General features: G+C 40.7%; 1 protein-coding gene across 3 annotated transcripts in view; it reads left to right on the top strand.

Annotated features, from left to right (window-relative positions):
* LOC110970495 (E3 ubiquitin-protein ligase HECW1) overlaps positions 1–18,838 on the top strand; it is a 148,093-nt gene that overhangs the window by 117,179 nt on the left and 12,076 nt on the right. For all 3 annotated transcript variants that reach the window (XM_051940343.1, XM_051940341.1, XM_051940342.1), the window contains 14 exons: positions 1,547–1,650; positions 3,585–3,691; positions 4,817–5,002; positions 5,840–5,974; positions 7,464–7,578; positions 7,723–7,819; positions 10,770–10,853; positions 10,976–11,082; positions 12,700–12,814; positions 13,899–14,012; positions 14,514–14,666; positions 16,181–16,279; positions 16,756–16,885; positions 17,205–17,351. In XM_051940343.1, coding sequence (XP_051796303.1) covers positions 1,547–1,650; positions 3,585–3,691; positions 4,817–5,002; positions 5,840–5,974; positions 7,464–7,578; positions 7,723–7,819; positions 10,770–10,853; positions 10,976–11,082; positions 12,700–12,814; positions 13,899–14,012; positions 14,514–14,666; positions 16,181–16,279; positions 16,756–16,885; positions 17,205–17,351 — 1,693 coding nt within the window. The remainder of the gene's footprint in view (positions 1–1,546; positions 1,651–3,584; positions 3,692–4,816; positions 5,003–5,839; positions 5,975–7,463; positions 7,579–7,722; positions 7,820–10,769; positions 10,854–10,975; positions 11,083–12,699; positions 12,815–13,898; positions 14,013–14,513; positions 14,667–16,180; positions 16,280–16,755; positions 16,886–17,204; positions 17,352–18,838) is intronic.

Genomic DNA, 18,838 nt, shown 5'->3' with positions numbered 1-18,838 from the left:
TTGAGATGGAAACAGTCCGTGATAGAAAAGCATGTGTGTATGATTAAGACAGAACGCGTAAAAACCTCAGTTCGCCTGTTTTAGGGAGCACTAAGGTTTAGGCTGATTAGCTTTTACCATAACATTAGCTTGTCTATCTGGTTCTAAACGCTCTGCAGACTATTTATTAGCAATGGGGAAAATGTAATGCGGAGAATAGCATGTGTTTGAGTTAAAGAAAAACTACAACTCACGACTACTAACGTTGCTGTGAGCTTTCTGGTCCTATGATCTGAAAATTAAAGTGAAGATGAGAGAGTAAAATTCAGAAGTGATTTATCTGAACAAAATGCTGGAACATTTTAAATACTGTGTGGCTCATTAAAGCCCTAAAGGCTGTTTGTGTTCTGTCACGAGTTTAATTGCACTCATAGCAACTATTATACTTTTTATGTAGCTTTTGTCATTTTAATCATTGATAATGCAATATAGTGTTGAATGACAGGGTCCCTACTATCGCATGGTAAAATAAAAAAATGTAGTAATGAAATCAACTTAAGCCTTCCCAAATGCTGTAATAAATTAAGCATGATGACTTAAAGACAAGTCATTATAGTTATATTTAAATTTTACTTTATTTACTGTGGAAAAATTTCAGGGAGCCATTTATTTAAGCTTTTATCCAACTTTATAAAAGATGTTTCTGAGTCTAGGAAATCCATGCACTTCTGGAGCTGTTATTTTCTCTTTGTTTGATTAAATAAGCATGCTTTAGGCATTTAAACAAAGTTCAGTGTTTGCATTATTCACATTTTTTTACACTTTCACTGCAAATGAATATCAGCTCCAAATATTGGTTACCAGCCTCCCCTACCTATGAATAATCGGTATTGGTATCAGTCCTGAAAAACCCCTATCGGTCGATCGCTAATTTTTATACAATTACGTAGTTCATTGTTCTTTAACAAGGCATCACATATGAAAGACCTAGAGACTGTCTGTAAAATATCTGCAGTGGAGTAAGAAATAGAAGTATAAAGTTGCATAAAAATGGAACCACATAATGTGCTTCAGCAGATGGAGAAGCCTTCACTGTGTAGAATCATGCCGTAGATGTTCACATTTTCATTTTCTGACAGTTTTAAAGACTTGTTCAGTTGCCCCGAAGCTTTCATCTCTACAAATTGAAATCTGAATATAAGTGGTAAATTGATTTTTAAGCTTCTAGGTTGATGATCCTGAACAAACTACCTCCAGCATATCATTTACTACACACAGTGATTTGGTTGTGGTTTTGTTAACCAGCCATTTACTTTGAAGTGTAAAATGGTGAAAGCCAGCAGTATTCTCAGTTGTCGGTAGGGTTAGGGTGGTATCAGAAGCTCCTTCATTCCTACAGTGGAGTAAGGGGGACATCTGGTGCCTGGAGAGGGAACTGAAACAATGAAGCTGCAGTGGGGACGAAAATAAGCTCATGAACAACAACAAAACTGTGAAAGGTTTTCTGAGCAGAAAAGAGTAGAATTGAGCAGGTATTGAAATCAACGTTTCATCCTTCACACTGCAGGTACCAGAACATCCAGAGGACCATGGCCACAGAGGAGGAGGGAGGGAGTCAGAGGTTAGAGCGGAGCAGCAGTACAGAGGCTGATCCTGAGTCAGCTCAGACAGGTACAGCTCAGATATGTGCACATGTAACATACTTTCTAAGTCCACCTCTTCAGTTATTTGTTAAAACAAATAGCTAATCAGCCAATCATATGGCTGCAACTCAATGCATTTATTCATGCAGACGTGGTCAAGACAACCTCCTGAAGTTCTAACTGAGCATCTAAATGGGGAAGAAAGGGGATTTAAGTGACTTTGAATGTGGCATGGATGTTGATGGCAGATCGGCTGGTCTGAGTGTTTCATAAACTGCTGATCTACTGAGGTCATCTCTGAGAGGTCAGAGGAGAATGGTCTGACTGGCTGGAGATGGTAGAAAGGCTGCAGTAACTCAAATAACCACTGGTTACAACCAAGGAATGCAGAATACCATTTCTGAACCACAACATGTCCAGCCTTGAAGAAGATGGACGACAGCAGCAGAAGACCACACCAGGTCCCTGTCAGCTGAGAACAGGAAACTGAGGCTACAATTCACACAGGCTCACCAAAACTGGACAACAGAAGATTAGAAAAACATTGATGCTAATGAGTCTTCACTTAACCTGCAGCATTCAAATGGTCAGAATTTGGTGTAAACATAAAAGCATGGATCCATCCTGCCTTGGATCAATGGTTCAGGCTGGTGTTGGTGGTGTAATGGTGTGGGGAATATTTTCTTGACACTCTTTGGACCCCTTAGTACCAACTGATCATGGTTTAAACCCCACAGCCTGACTGAGTATTGTTGCTAGCCATGTCCATCCCATAATGACCACAGTGGACCATCTTCTGATGCTACTTCCAGCAGGAAGCTCCATGTCACAAAGCTCAGATCATCTCAAACTGGTTTCTTGAACATGACAATGAGTCCTCTGTACTCCAACGAGATTCACCAGATCTCAGTCCAGTGGGACCTCTGGGATGTGGTGGAACAGGAGATTGGCATCTTGGAAGATGCTATCAGGTCATTGTGGATCAAAATCTCTGAGGAATGTTTCCAACACCTTGTTGAAAGTATGCCACCAAGAATTAGTGCAGTTCTGAAGGCAAAAGAGGTCCAACCTTCAGCTTGTGCTTCATCCCCAACTGGCTGAGTTTTAATAACATTCATCTGAATAACAGGGTATTCTATTAAATGCTCTATAGGTTTGTGTTTTATGTTCATATTGTTCAAATATTTCTCAAAACTTAACAGAATTATTCATTCATAGTGGGAATTACAAGTGATAAAATGTACACTAAAGGTTTCTACAGGGTGCTCAGGGGTCGATGAAGTGTGTAGACGGTTTAAATTAATTACACACTAATACCACACTGAAAAGACTCACCAGCCAAAGTCTAACTGAAAATGAAAATGTTGATGTGTGTGAGTATTTTCAAGAACATGTATTAATGCTTTAGAAGTATTCAGTGCAGAAAAATGCCCTTATGACTGTTAAACTATTGCATATTATAACATTAGGCCAGTAGTACTTATTTATTGGTTGTTGTTTTTTTTACATTTTAAAGGAACAGTGGTTATTAAAATAGTCTGTGAGCTCACTGACATCGTCTCATCTTTATTTGTTTTCAATGCTGGGTAGTTCAATTAAAAACAAAGTTTCGTACTGTGTAAGTTATTTATATGTTGTTTGTAAAAGTCTTAATTTTTGAAGTTACTCAAGCTGTCAGATAAGTGTAATTTTAAAAAAAACTACAGTATTTCCCGTTGAATTGTAGTGGAGTCAAAGTTTAAAGTATAATGGCAAGACAGTTCTTCCATAAAGTACCAGCACATCAGATTTGTATTTTAGTACTTGAGTAAATGAGTTCCACAGTTGAGTCAGCTCTCCTGAGGTTATTGTTGTTTGCATAATGGCAGAACAATGTCTAACCAGCATGTAAGCTGTCCGTCAGTGATAACTGATTATCTGAAGAACTGGAATACACCTGATTCACCTGTCATCTGTCTGCAGGCCCCGCCTCCCCTGTCAGTCACCAGAAGATCAGCCATCTCCTCCAATCACCTGCTGTCAAGTTCATCACGCACCCAGAATTTTTCACTGTATTGCACAGCAACTATGTAAGTAGTGTGCGCACACACACACACGCACGCACGCACGCACGCACGCACGCACGCACGCTCGCACGCACACGCACACACACAAACACAAACACAAACACACACACACACACACACACACACTCCCATTCATATCTAACCCTAACCCAACCCTAACCTTAACCCAGACCAAAACAATGCCTAACCCTAAAGAAATGTTTTTGCACTTTTACTTTTTTCAGTAACAACAACATGGCCAAGAAAACACTGTTTAAACTTGTGGGGACCGAAATAAGGTCCCCACAAATGACATTTCTTTTGGTTTTCCTATGGTTGTGAGGACATTAGGTCCCCACAACCCCTGTAATTACCCGCCCACACACACACACATACACACACACACACACACACACACACACTTACAGCATCAGTTAACTCTCAGTATACCAGCTACTGTCTACCTACACACACAGTCATGTTTTTGGGACCAGTGAATAAAGTGATTCTGATTCTGATTCTGATTCTGATCATTACACAAGGCTCCAGGCTGACTGTGAAGCTGGTTGCAGTGGTACATTCATGCACCACCACATGATACAGATATTTTTTCACTGCACTTTTTGGTAACAAATACTACAATTTAAGCGTTTTGTCATTTTCCGTGCACATTAGTAAATTCTTAGCACATCATTTAAATGATCGTAAACAGGAATAAAGGTGCGAATACAGTGGACGTTTGGGTTTTTAGTGGAAAAGAGTGTAACCCAGGATAATGTACAGATGTGCCTCACATGCAGAATACTGATAGATTCTATGTGCCTCTGTAGTAGATGACTGGGCTCAAATGTGAGCCCGTTACACTGACTTACATCTATGTCCTCAAGACTTACTGTAATCACAACCATGACTACTGCATCTCTTGCCCTAACCTAACCTTTAAACAGGATTCACAGGACTTACTTTATGCCCACATATAGAAGAAAAATCCCTGTAAAACGATATTAGTCCTCACAGCAAGAGTAATATCTGCAAAAATAAAAACACCAATCAATAGTCTGTTTCATATCAGAGCAGTGTTTTCCACTCAGTCAGTGTCTTGCTGTGCTTCTCCATAAGTAAACCTGTAAATGATGCTTCTATCCACAGGCAGCCTACCGGATGTTCACCAGCAGCAGCTGTGTGAAGCACATGATCCTGAAGGTGCGTCGTGATGCCAGAAACTTTGAGCGCTACCAGCATAACAGGGACCTGGTGGTCTTCCTCAACAAATTCGCAGACACTCAGCTGGAGCTGCCGAGAGGCTGGGAGATCAAGACTGACCCCCAGGGCAAAGTAAGCCCCTTCACACGCAAACAACAACTCTGTTATGGGTTTCAGTACCTGACGATCAGCACTGCATCATGTGTGGAAGTGCTAGCAAAGCAAAATGAGGCAAGGACAGAACATCGAGCTGATAGTCCTGTTCAGCTCTTAGAAAGTGCTGGTTTAAGCTGTCCGACCACCACAAAAGGTCAGTCAGAGTACAGATTCCACGTTACCCTGCTGAAGTTACATACTGTTGATATATTTTTGTCCTGAACTGCATATGGAATGACATGGACTTACTGAAAGGTTTACAATGTTTTCCAATGAATAGAAAAGAAAATCAACCGCAGTGTGTGAGCTTGGTGTGTGTCTCTGGATTTGTTGTGTCATGTATGCAAAAAAAAAGTGCAATCTTAAAGCACAACATTTGTAAAGATCTAGCAAAAAAGCTTTGACATGGACTGCTAAGAAATGCTTTTTAGCACAGAAAATGTCTACCATTTTATCACGTGTTTTCCATGAAAAGCTGAAGGAAGCGATAACAGCTTCATGGAGCTTCATGGAGCTGGCAGTCTTTGATAAACCCCTCACCCTGTGATCCAAGGCGAGGGCACATCCTAATAACTCTATTTAATAATCACAAGCAGGAGATTACCTCTGTATGAGAGTGTAATTAAGGGAAAAGAGTATGAAATTGTGCATTCTGTATTATCTATTGCACTGATGCCTCAACTATTACTTGTCTTTTTTTAGCCTCTAAATCATAAATGTAAACCTGAATGTTGTAGTTCAACACAGGCAGTTGAATTAGAATCTGTATTTTACAACACATACTGAATAATTTTCATATTTTCTGTCTCCTAGTCTTTCTTTGTGGATCACAACAGTCGAGCCACGACCTTCATCGACCCTCGGATACCTCTGCAGAACGGCCGGCTGCCGGGACACCTGGCCCACAGACAGCACCTGCAGAGACTACGCAGCTACAGCGCTGGGGAGGTACTCACACAGCTGAACTGTCTGCTCTGACACGCTCACTAAACACTTTACCTCCTGAAAGACATCTCTGAACTCTAACAGTGTGAGCCAGTGTACCAGAAGTAGCAGCTTAAACCTGATCAACACTTCTCTGCAAAAAGTAGTGGAGATTCTACATTTAATAAGCTAGAAAACTTAAAAATAGTAAAAGAACTTGCAGGATTTTCGACCTTCACTACAGTAGATAATATGTACGCTACCAGCCAAAAGTCTGGACACACTTTCTCAATTCAATGCTTTATTTTATTTCTGTTATTTTCTACATTGCAGATTAATAATGAAAGCTTAACACTTTTTTGTTTAAAACATAATTCCATATGTATTATCTTGTAGTTTTGATGTCTTCAGTATTAATCTAAAATGTAGAATAGAATTAAATAAAAACCATTGAATGAGAAGTTGTGTCCAGACTTTTGACTGATCATGTACATCAAATGCATTAAAGTTTGTTAGATCTCTCAGGACATAAACTTAGTCATTCTCTTGCTAAGAGTAAAATAACATTAAAGCTCAGTAATGTTTGTACAGGAGCCATCCACTTACATCACAGTTCTGTTCCTACAGTGTGACCTAAGTCGATTTTCACCTTAAGTTGGAATGCCGGTTAAAATGTAAACCAAGCCATTACGTGCATCACAATATTGATCATTTTATAGTATTTGTATAACTACAGTGATGACAAACAGTCCATACAAAGGAAAAATACCGGAGAAAATTTAAACTGTAAGTCTGACTTACATTTGGGAGCCCTAATGAAGTTAGCGACTGTCACACAATCTAATGTGTAAAGAAAGCCGTCTTATAGCGCCACGTGACGACATATTCATCCACTCCGCTCACCAGCTAGTTCCACATAACCAGTTCTGACATAACGACGAAACACCGTACATTAAATCAAGGACCAGCCGCAATCAGTAACGACGTAACAACAAAATGACGTAAGTCGAGGACGTCGTAAACCGAGGACCTCCTGTCTGCTCAAAGTCAGCTGCGTGTCAGTTAACATTAGCAACAAGACTGTAACCAAGTAGACATAACTAGTTGGACCAAATGTTCTAGTGTCTGTCTACAGCGTCTTGATGGCTCTTTTATTAACTCGTTGCATCTCATTTGCTGAATTGATAGAAAAACTAGATATATAACTGATGGTTTATGGTTTTACGGAAGTTACATCTATTTCTTAATTAATTACAAAATTAATTTTTTGTACAGTTATAAGGATGGGTGATTATGTGTATTTCTGAAAATCTGAAAATCTGTAGGTGTTTTTCCCAAAGCAAACCCTGAACTGCACTTAAGTGCAGCACAAACACTCCCTCCCATTAGCAGATGATAAAAGACAAAATGAGCTTGTGACTAGAAGGTATATTAAGATGTGAGTAAATCCAGACTGAACAGCGGCTGTCCGTCTGTCTGTCAGTGAACAGTGTGTCCTCTTGTTTGCTCGCAGGCCTCTGATGTGTCCAGGAGTCGTGGAGCTTCTCTGATGGCCAGACCTGGAAACAGCCTGGTAGCTGCCATCCGGAGCCAGCATCACGGAGACTCACAGCCACTGACTGCTCCATGTAGGCCCCGTCAGAACACCTTCTGCTCTGAAGCCACGACTGACACATTCAGCACTTTGTTTGATGGCTCCTAATTTATTCTAATGATTTTGTGTTGTTGGATGTGTCGTTTCTGATCGGTTCTCTCCGTCTCTCTCTCACCAGCTTATAATGACAAGATAGTGGCGTTTCTTCGACAGCCGAACATATTTGACATGTTACAGGAGCGACAGCCCAGCCTGACCAGAAACCATGCACTGAGGTAGGCTTCCTCCTCCAAGGACTGATTCATACACACGTGGACAAAATTGTTGGTACCCCTCAGTTAAAGAAGGAAAAACCCACAATTCTCACTGAAATCACTTGAAACTCACAAAAGTAACAATAAATAAAAATTTATTGAAAATTAAATAATCAAAATCAGCCATCACTTTTGAATTGTTGATTAACATAATTATTTAAAAAAACAAACTAATGAAATAGGGCTGGACAAAAATGATGGTACCCATAACTTAATATTTTGTTGCACAACCTTTTGAGGCAATCACTGCAATTAAACCATTTCTGTATTTGTCAATGAGCGTTCTGCAGCTGTCAACAGGTATTTTGGCCCACTCCTCATGAGCAAACAGCTCCAGTTGTCTCAGGTTTGATGGGTGTCTTCTCCAAATGGCATGTTTCAGCTCCTTCCACATATGTTCAATGGGATTCAGATCTGGGCTCATAGAAGGCCACTTTAGAATAGTCCAACGCTTTTCTCTCAGCCATTCTTGGGCGTTTTTGGCTGTGTGTTTTGGATCGTTGTCCTGTTGGAAGACCCATGACCAGCGACTGAGACCAAGCTTTCTGACACTAGGCAGCACATTTCTCTCCAGAATGCCTTGATAGTCTTCAGATTTCATCGTACCTTGCACACTTTCAAGACACCCTGTGCCAGATGCAGCAAAGCAGCCCCAAAACATTACTGAGCCTCCTCCATGTTTCACCGTAGGGACAGTGTTCTTTTCTTCGTATGCTTGGTTTTTGAGTCTATGAACATAGAGTTGATGTGCCTTACCAAAAAGCTCCAGTTTGGTCTCATCTGTCCAAAGGACATTCTCCCAGAAGCTTTGTGGCTTGTCAACATGCATTTTTGCAAATTCCAGTCTGGCTTTTTTATGAGTTTTTTTCAGCAGTGGTGTCCTCCTTGGTCGTCTCCCATGAAGTCCACTTTGGCTCAAACAACGACGAATGGTGCGATCTGACACTGATGTACCTTGGCCTTGGAGTTCACCTTTAATTTCTTTGGAGGTTGCTCTGGGCTCTTTGGATACAATTCCAACGATCCGTCTCTTCAATTTGTCATCAATTTTCCTCTTGCGGCCACGTCCAGGGAGGTTGGCTACTGTCCCGTGGGTCTTGAACTTCTGAATAATATGAGCCACTGTTGTCACAGGAACTTCAAGCTGTTTAGAGATGGTCTTATAGCCTTTACCTTTAAGATGTTTGTCTATCATTTTTTTTCGGATGTCCTGGGACAATTCTCTCCTTCGCTTTCTGTTGTCCATGTTCAGTGTGGTACACACCTTTTCACCAAACAGCAGGGTGACTACTTGTCTCCCTTTAAATAGGCAGACTGACTGATTATGAGTTTGGAAACACCTGTGATGTCAATTAAATGACACACCTGAGTTAATCATGTCACTCTGGTCAAATAGTTTTCAATCTTTTATAGAGGTACCATCATTTTTGTCCAGGCCTGTTTCATTAGTTTGTTTTTTAAATAATTATGTTAATCAACAATTCAAAAGTGATGGCTGTTTTTGATTATTTAATTTTCAATAAATTTTTATTTATTGTTACTTTTGTGAGTTTCAAGTGATTTCAGTGAGAATTGTGGGTTTTTCCTTCTTTAACTGAGGGGTACCAACAATTTTGTCCACGTGTGTAAATACTGACATGCAAAAACATCCCCCTGATGCTAAGGTTATGCAGTCTGTTCTATTTTCACTATTTAATTTCCCCTTTGTGGTTGGTGGGCCTCTTCACTGCTCTGCAGGGGAAGACAGATCTAAGAGTGGTACTTACGTATATTGTTTTTGCTCTTCCTCTTCATTATTCATCTGTGTTTTACCATGAGACTCCTAACTTCAACTGAAGTCCAAATGGCTGTTTGGGTTTCACACTGTGGCTGCAGAAAGTATTCAGACTCCTTCTGTTCACGAAAACATTTATTTTTCTAAATGGATAAAATATTTTTGTCCCTCAATTTACCCTCAATAAGCCATAATGACGTAGTGACTACATCCTTTTAGGATTTTTTCATATCAAATCCAAGCCTTTATTGTCATTGTATGACAGTGCTGCTCCAACTGGTGCATTACAAAGACATTCTAAAGAATACAAAAGAAGAAGAAATATATAAACATAAATATCATAATAGATAAAATATAGGAAATCTAGTGGAAGTGCTGTGGAAAAGTACAGTAATCACAGTGGGTAACAAGTTATTGCACAAATTCATTTTTTTCTTGCATAAATTAAGCAGTCTGCATAGTTTTAGTGAGTGTGTGATTGTGTAGGGAGCACTGATGCCTTTAGGAGAAAAGAAAATGCAATTTTATTGAAAATCTAACACTAATTTGAAGACCACTGCGGTGAAATTGTGGTAGTGCATGGACCAGGGTGAGGACCTGAAATTAGTTTCTAAAGTTTTGAGGCTTCCTGGGAGCACAGTTGTCTCATTCGCTATAAGATGGAAGAAGCTGGAACCAGCAGAAACCTTCTTAGTGTTGGCCATCCAGCCAAACTGAGTAACTAAGCTAGAGTGGGCTTGGTCAGGAAGGCGATGAAGAATCCAATAGTCACTCAAACAGAACTTCAGAAATCTTGTGCAGAGATGGAGAACCTCAGTAAAGAGTTGATGTCAAGTTGCATCATCAGTGCTACATGGAGCACTGGATAGATTTAGCATTAGCTTATCTTTCATGCTAAGATCACACATGTCCTATCAAAGTCCCATGGTTTCAATGTTCAAGAGATTCTAAATGTGTACCTGAACATGATGCGTCTGAGGGAAGTAAAGTGCAGCTCGGTAAAAGTTACCTTAAGTATAATTCCATGAGTACAAATGGCAGTTACTTGAAAACAGAGTTTCAACTTTCTGGCAGTGTATACCACAGTACTAAACTCAAATGTTATTGTATGAATGTGACTTCCTCTGGACTGTTCAGGGAGAAGATCCACTACATCCGGACAGAAGGCACTCAGGGGGTGGAGAAGCTGTCATGTGATGCAGACCTGGTCATCCTGTTAAGGTGAACAAGAACCGCAAAGGCTTCACCACTTCAACATCTACTTCCTTTAATGAAGACTCCTAACTTAGCGTTGGACTTTTTACAAAATAATGCCTTCTGTACTTTGTCTACTGTCTTTGCAGTTTATTTGAAGAGGAAATCATGTCGTATGTTCCACCTCACCCCATCCACCCCGGCTTCAGCTTCTCTCCTCGCTGTTCACCCGCCTCCTCGCCACAGAACTCTCCTGGTAGGAATCTTTGTTAATTCTCTAACACACAACTTTGTCCAGATGATCATGTTTATTTCTGCTTTACTTTTGATGCTTGATTAAAAGAGAACCTGTTAGCATTTATGCTGGGACAGCTATGTGAGAGCCAATGTAACACAATATTAAATTTATTTATTTTATTTGGAATCGGTCAAAATAGAAACTCGTTAATCCCCAGATCCAGTCATCAACAGGAAGATACGTACAGGTAGAGCGGCTGTAGACTTCAGGCTTTCCAGATAGGAGAGACGTTGTGCAGGTTTACAGTTGTGTGCTCTACAAAAAGATGTAAATTTGAATGTGGTGAAAAATCATGTCACAATGAAAAAAGATATTAGCATCAAAAAGATAAATAACATGTAAGTCCATCATGATGCGCTAAATGGTAATCATTGCTGTTTGACAGAGCCTGCTGTCCCAGAGTGCACTAATGTTATCTTAATGAGCTCCAGGAGACCTCAGGCAGGCCGTGTGTGTGTGTGTGTGTGTGTGTGTGTGTGTGTGTGTGTGTGTGTGTGTGTGTGTGTGTGTGTGTGTGTGTGTGTGTGTGTGTGTGTGTGTGTGTGTGTCTGTGTGTGTGTGTGTGTGCGTGTGCGTGTGCGTGTGTGTGTGTGTGTGTGTGTGTGTGTGTGTGCACGTTGGGATGTGCATGTTATTGATGGTAGATTCTATAAAGGGAAATGAGGTCACAGCAGGGAAGCCTGGCTTGTAATTGTGCTTCATTCATTAGTTGTGCTGCCATTGTCTTTGTGGAAACCTGACCTGGAAAATGGTAGAAAATGTAGTGAACTCCACTGAGCTGCTTCACAACAGTCAGCCACACTGTAGGAAAGATCCATCCGAGCAGGGGTTGAGAGATGTGGAATGAGGAGACTCAAAGTAGGGACATCATAAATGCCTGGTGAGATCTTCAACCACTAGGCCACTAGGTCTAGCTGACACTTCACTTGTGCAAAAACCGACTCTTTGACCCGACTTTTAAGCTTTGTTTTGCATTACTCATGGTAATAATAACTGTTTAGCAAGTCTGTGCAAGAAAATGAAGCAGAGCAGCTCCTTCTAAACATGCTGGACTGTGAAACGAAGGCCAGACTAGATGATGTCCGTGAGACATTAATACATGCATCCATCCATTATCTACACACCGCTTGATCCTCATTAGGGTCATGGGGGGCTGGAATCTATCCCAGCTGACTGAGGGTGAAGGTTCACCTGGACAGGTAACAGTCTATCACAGGACTACACATAGAGACAAACAGTCACACTTACATTCACACCTACAGACAGTTTAGATTCACCAATTAACTTCAGCATGTTTGTGGACTGTGGGAGGAAGCTGGAGAACCTGGAGAAAAGCCACACATGTACAGGGAGAGGGAGGGGAATTAATCCAAATACATGAAATATTGCTGTTGTTCAGCACAATGGTTGATGCTCAACAACATTCAAGTTTTTCAGATCACAGGTGACTGACAGTGACCGTCATGCTGTTACCATTTTTTTAGAAAAATAGCCAAAATCAGAATGTTTTCTCTTTTTCAGACTTTGTGAATGGAGGTGTTTGAGGTTCTCCTGTTAAACTTGTGTGTGTTGCAGGCTTGCAGAGGGCCAGGGCTCCAGCTCCGTACCGCAGAGACTTCGAAGCCAAGCTACGAAACTTCTACAGGAAGTTAGAAGCTAAAGGCTACGGCCAGGGACCAGGCAAGATCAAGTAAGACTGGGGGCACAAATGCAACAACCCTGGGTAACATCAACACCAAACTAAATGGCTGACAGCCCCAGCACAGAACTACACTGTATGCACCAATGAGATTGTAGTTTGTGTATTAGTCTTTGTTCTTATGTTCTGATCAATCTTCAGCATTTGGGTTCTGTACACCACCACAATTAATTTGTCATGAAACAATCCAGATGTGCTTTAATGCAGACTTTCAGCTTTAATGTGAGGGTATTTACATCCAAATGAGGTGAACAGTGGAGGAATTACAACACATTTTAGATGAACCCTCCACCTTTTCAAAGGACCAAAAGTAATAGAGGGACAGTTGGCTGCTCAGCTGTTCCATGGCCAGGTGTGTATTATTCCCTCATCATTTCGTTTACAAGGAGCAGACAAAAGGTCTAGAGTTCTTTTCAAGTGTGGTATTTGAAACCTGGTGAGGTCAACTCTCAATATGAAGTCCAAAGAGCATCACTGTTAGTGAAGGAATCCATCATTAGAGTCCATCACCTAATGTTTTTGCTCAGAGAGAGCAAAAACATTAGGTGTGGCCAAATCAGCTGTTTGGTACATTCTTGAAAAGAAAGAACACACTGGTGAGCTCAGCAATGCCAAAATACCCAGAAGACCACAGAAAACAAGTGTGTTGGATGACAGAAGAATCCTTTCCCTGGTCAAGAAAGACCTCATTTGGATGTAAATACTCTCAAATTGAAGCTGAGAGTCTGCTCTTACAGCACATCTTGATTGTTTTATTTGTGCAGAAATGAAATGCTGAAAATTGTGTCAATGTTCCAAACATTTATGGACCTGACGATGATTATTTATATCTATTGAATGTTTTTCATATTTTTTTGGAGTATTTTTGACATTTGTCACGGTGCTGTGTTTGTGGAGATACTGACAGATAAATTTTCCATAAGAGGAATCCATCACTAAAAAATAGCATTTGGATTTAAAAAATCATTTAAGCATTTTATTCATGTTCATGTTGTTGGCCAGAGGGGTGCGGGGGGCGCTGCCAGTGTGAAGTATGAGCTGAAATATTCTCGTTGATCTGTCCTGGTTGTTGTAGGTTGCTGATCCGAAGAGAGCATCTCCTGGAGGGAACCTTTAACCAAGTGATGGCATATTCACGCAAAGAGCTGCAGAGGAACAAACTCTATGTCACCTTCCTGGGGGAGGAGGGGTAAGACAAACACACACACTGCTTAAAACCAGAGATACAAAAGCACTGTCTGTCAGGATCAGATGCAGCACAACAAACTGAGCTAACATCATTTGCAGCAGCTTGGACTTCGCTATCACTGCTGTCATTATTTCTGTTCCATTTAGTTAGAGTTTAGTTTAGCCTTTAGCACCTGAGTTAGCTTTCCAACAAAATGTCCACATTAGTGCCCCCACCTGTTGCTTTCTATGTACAGTGATGCTTGAAAGTTTGTGAGCCATTCAAAAGGTTCTGTGTTTCTTCCTAGATGTATCATATTTATTGACCTAAATATATTGAGGCATATCATCAGATTTTCATATTTTGTCCTACTTTTTAAAGGCGGATAAACAAAGTAGATTTATTAATCTTTTTTTTTTTTTTTCAGGCCAAAATAGGACAATATCGTTCATTAAAATATCCCAATTTCCAGTGAACTAAACATGTGAACTTGTTCCTGTCTCTGTCTCCTTGTCTCCTCAGATTAGATTACAGTGGTCCATCCAGAGAGTTCTTCTTCCTCTTGTCTCAGGAGCTGTTTAATCCGTACTATGGGCTGTTCGAGTATTCGGCCAATGACACTTACACCGTTCAGATCAGCCCCATGTCAGCGTTTGTTGAGAACCATCTGGAATGGTAAGCTGTGTAGTACACACATGACAAACCTCCAGCTAGGACCCCTAGTTGTTATTGAACAGTTTATTTTTCAGTTCCAATAAACTGACATCATGCAGCTCAGTCTCTGCTGTACACTACTCAGAGTTGTCATGTCAAGAACTAGTATAAGCCATCATGTATGTAATGAGTCTGAAGTCATTTAGTGCAGACAGAATACAGCCTGCTGATTTTACAGTAAGTGACTGTCATGGATCATGTATCCCATGATCTCAGCATCATGACATACTGATGTCCAGGCAGCAGTATCTCATGATGCTTGAACCAGATCATGAACAGACCACAGCATCACTCAAAAAAGGACTAACGGATTTGGATGAATTTTTCAGGGAAGGTCAGAAATGACACAAAGACCAAGTGATGAGATTTTAGCAGTGATGCAGCTTAAAGTCTGGATCCATGGATTAGTTAAAGATTTCTGTATCATTGTGAGATAGTGGCACAGCATCACTGTAACCATGACAACCAGTGAACACTACATCAGCTGATTGTGATCCTACTACAAATCCACCTCTGCGGACTTATCAGGACTTATCCATCAGAAATGATCCAAAGAACAGCTGATTACATTGGTATGCAAAAGTTTGGGCACCCCTGATCATTTTCAAGGTTTTCCTTTTGTCAATCACTGGTTGTTCGGATCAGCAATTTCAGTTAAATATATCACATAGCAGACGAACACAGTGATATTTGAGAAGTGAAATGAAGTTTATAGGATTTACAGAAAGTGTGCAATAATTATTTAAATAAAAATAGACCCATCAATTCCCGCTGCCTGCTATATATTTAGGTCACGTGATTCTTTATCCGTACATAACGTACACATGCAGAACACACGCCTGTGCTCAGTGTAAGGTCATGTAGTTTGTGGGTACATCTGTCTTAGATGAACACATTCTATGCTACTGTGTTTTCTGACCATCAATATCTGATAAACAAATGTTGCATTTCTACAAAAAATACTGTGTTTCTGACATGTCATATGGGGGAATGAGCAGCCTTGGAGGAGTACTGCGCTCTCTGAATGCTTTTCTAGTTTGTTGATGTTGCACTTTTGTGTTTTTGTTGTCTTATATTGTGATCATTATCTTTGTAAACGACAACTTGTCGTCACTTGCATTTTCTCTTCAAACAAAATATAGCAAAAAAAAGTATCTAAAGGCATTGATGTTTTACACACTAACTGGGATGTCTTCATAAAGTAAGCTGAGAGAAAGGTCTGAAAATATTTTATTGTATTATAGAGAGAAACCCAACAAATCTAGAAAAAAAAGGGCCTCAGTGTAGCATTTGGTGGCATTATGAAGGAAAAAGCTCCCTTTTGATAGGTTAGAACCTCCAGCAGAACCAGGCTCAGAGAAGGTGGTCACAGAGTGTACTAACACAGCAAAGATCGGTTTGCCTGTTTTCACTGTTCTTGTGTCAATGCTACGGTTTTACTTTAGTGATTTTAATGCAAATGTACTTGTCTCCAGGTTCCGTTTCAGTGGTCGTATTCTGGGCCTGGCTCTGATCCATCAGTACCTGCTGGATGCTTTCTTTACTAGGCCCTTCTACAAGGCCCTGCTCAGGCTGTAAGTGCACACCAACAACACCTTAAATGTCATTTACTCCTTCAGTTTCATGTCAGAGGTTAATCAGTATTTAAGTGAATTCATGTGCAATATAGGAATATTTAGTATGTCTTTACAAGAAGTGAACATTTCTTGTCTGCTGTGAAAGGTGAAATTAAGACAGAATGAACAATTTTTTTAAGCATTTATAAATTAGATTTTCTCATATGAACATGCTGCACTAATTTCAAACAGATTTTAAATCTGTCCCAGATTGACAATCTTAAAGATGTGAGTATAATTTCACTGAGATTTTATCTTTTTTTATATTAATTTGTGTTGTCAAAGCTGTAGCTCTCTGGCACATCTCTTTCTTACATTTTGAATTCCAGAAACATGTTTCCATCCTTTAATACTTTTAAAGAAAACTGCTATGAAGCTGCAGCAGTGATTGGTAGCTGTGTGGGCAGTGTGTGTGAGCTGTGTGTGTCTCTCAGGCCGACAGATTTGTCTGATCTGGAGTACCTGGATGAGGAGTTCCACCAGTCTCTGCAGTGGATGAAAGACAACGACATCACTGACATCCTGGATCTCACCTTCACTGTGAACGAGGAGGTTTTTGGCCAGGTCAGCATGTGCAGCAAACAGAAGCTTCCTGGGTTCACACGTACTGTCATGTATCTTCACGTTTAAGACCACATCTCATTCTGGTTGCTTTCTCCTGCCTTAGAGTCAGAAATGATTCAAGTTAAAAAAGTCACACTTGTAAGATCTAAAGAGGATTAACAGGATGAGGTCAGAGAACGTCTGCACTTGAAGTTCATTAAGTAAACCAGCAGCCCAACACACAAGACCCGCTGTGTGTGTAGATCTCTTTTTATTCTGATACACATAGTGTTTAATCACATGTATTCCCTTAACGCCTTTCACTGTTACCTGCTGCCAGGTGACAGAGCGGGAGCTGAAGTCGGGCGGCTCCAACCTCCAGGTGACCGAGAAGAACAAGAAGGATTATATAGAGCGAATGGCCAAGTGGAGGGTGGAGAGAGGAGTGGTGCAGCAGACAGAGGCGCTGGTCAGAGGCTTCTACGAGGTAAATAGGACTGATTCACTTCTCAGATGGTTTGGAATGAAACGTAAACAGCATTTGGGGTTCCAGTGTATGAGTACAGCAGTACGATAATAGGAGTACTGAAGCCAGCTGCAGGGTGGGGCAAAACGATGGAGCAGCCCAGCAGAATAACAAGCCCTACGTTATAATCCACAGTGGAACACTACTTCACACTTTTTGACTATTTTGTTCAGACTGCATTGCAAACAGTATTAAGATACCATATCACACTCTTTAGACAGTTCTGTGAAAAAGTATTTGCCCCCATACAGATATCTTCTATTTTTGCATGTTTGTCATGTTTAGAGACAGATAAAGGCAACACAGGATGCAGTTTTTAAAAGATGATTTCATTTATTGAAGGAAAAATGCTGTTCAGCCCACCTTACCCTGTGTGAAAAACTCATGCCTCCTTAACCACCGATCTATCAGTCGACCACATTTTTTTGCCAGTTGAGTTCAGTTTCACCAGCCACGCCCACATATGATCAGTGCCAGACCTATTGAATCTAAACATCACTAAATAGCACCTGTCTGGTGTTGTGAAGCAGCTGAGGGGTCTCAAAAAGCAGCACATGGTGCCACGTTCTAAAGAGATTCAAGAACAGATGAGGAACAAACTCATTGACATTCATCAGTCTGAGGGGTTTCTAAAGTCGTTTCTAAGGCTCTGGGCCTCCAGAGAACCACAGTGAGAGACATTATCCACAAATGGAGAAACATGGAACAGTGGAGAACCTTCCCAGGAGTGGACCGGCTTCCAAAATTACCCCAAGAGTGCATCAACATCTCATCCAGCAGGCCACAAAAGAACCCAGTAACCTCAGTTAAGGGCCGTCTACATGTTTCCACAACACGGAAGACTCTGGGAGAAAAAGGATCCATGGGAGAGTTGAAAAGATCAAACTACTCCTGATCAAAAAGAACATTAAGGCTCATTTGCATTTGCAAAAAAATATCTTGATGAGCCTCAAGACTTTTGGGATAACATCCTGTGGACTGATGAGTGAAAGGTGGAACTTTTTGGAAGACATGGGTCTGTTACATCTGCTGTAAAGCTAATACTGCATTCCACTAGAAGAACATGATAGCAGCAGTGAAACATGGTGGTGGTAGTGTGAAGGTCTGAGGACCTGGACGACTTGTCATAACTGATGGAGCCATGAATTCTGCTCTCTATTAGAAAATCCTCCTGGAGAATTTCTACCATCAGTTCATAAACTAAAGCTCAAGAACAAATAGCTTAAGCAGAAAGGTAATGACCCAAAGTCCACCTGAGTGGCTCAGCGAGAACAAAATGAAGGTTTTGGAATGGCCAAGTCAAAGTCTGGACTTAGATCTAATTGAGATGCTATGACAAGACGTTAAAAGCACAGTTCATGCTCGAGAACCATCTAATTTGGCCGAATGTTCTGTTCTGCAAAGAACAATGAGCCGAAATTCCTTCATTGAGATGCTGCTGCCGAGGG

Source organism: Acanthochromis polyacanthus, chromosome 20 (genome assembly GCF_021347895.1).
Source record: "Acanthochromis polyacanthus isolate Apoly-LR-REF ecotype Palm Island chromosome 20, KAUST_Apoly_ChrSc, whole genome shotgun sequence".
NCBI lineage: Eukaryota > Metazoa > Chordata > Actinopteri > Pomacentridae > Acanthochromis > Acanthochromis polyacanthus.
Note: the sequence above shows the minus strand (reverse complement) of the source record. Positions and strands in the feature narration are given on the sequence as shown.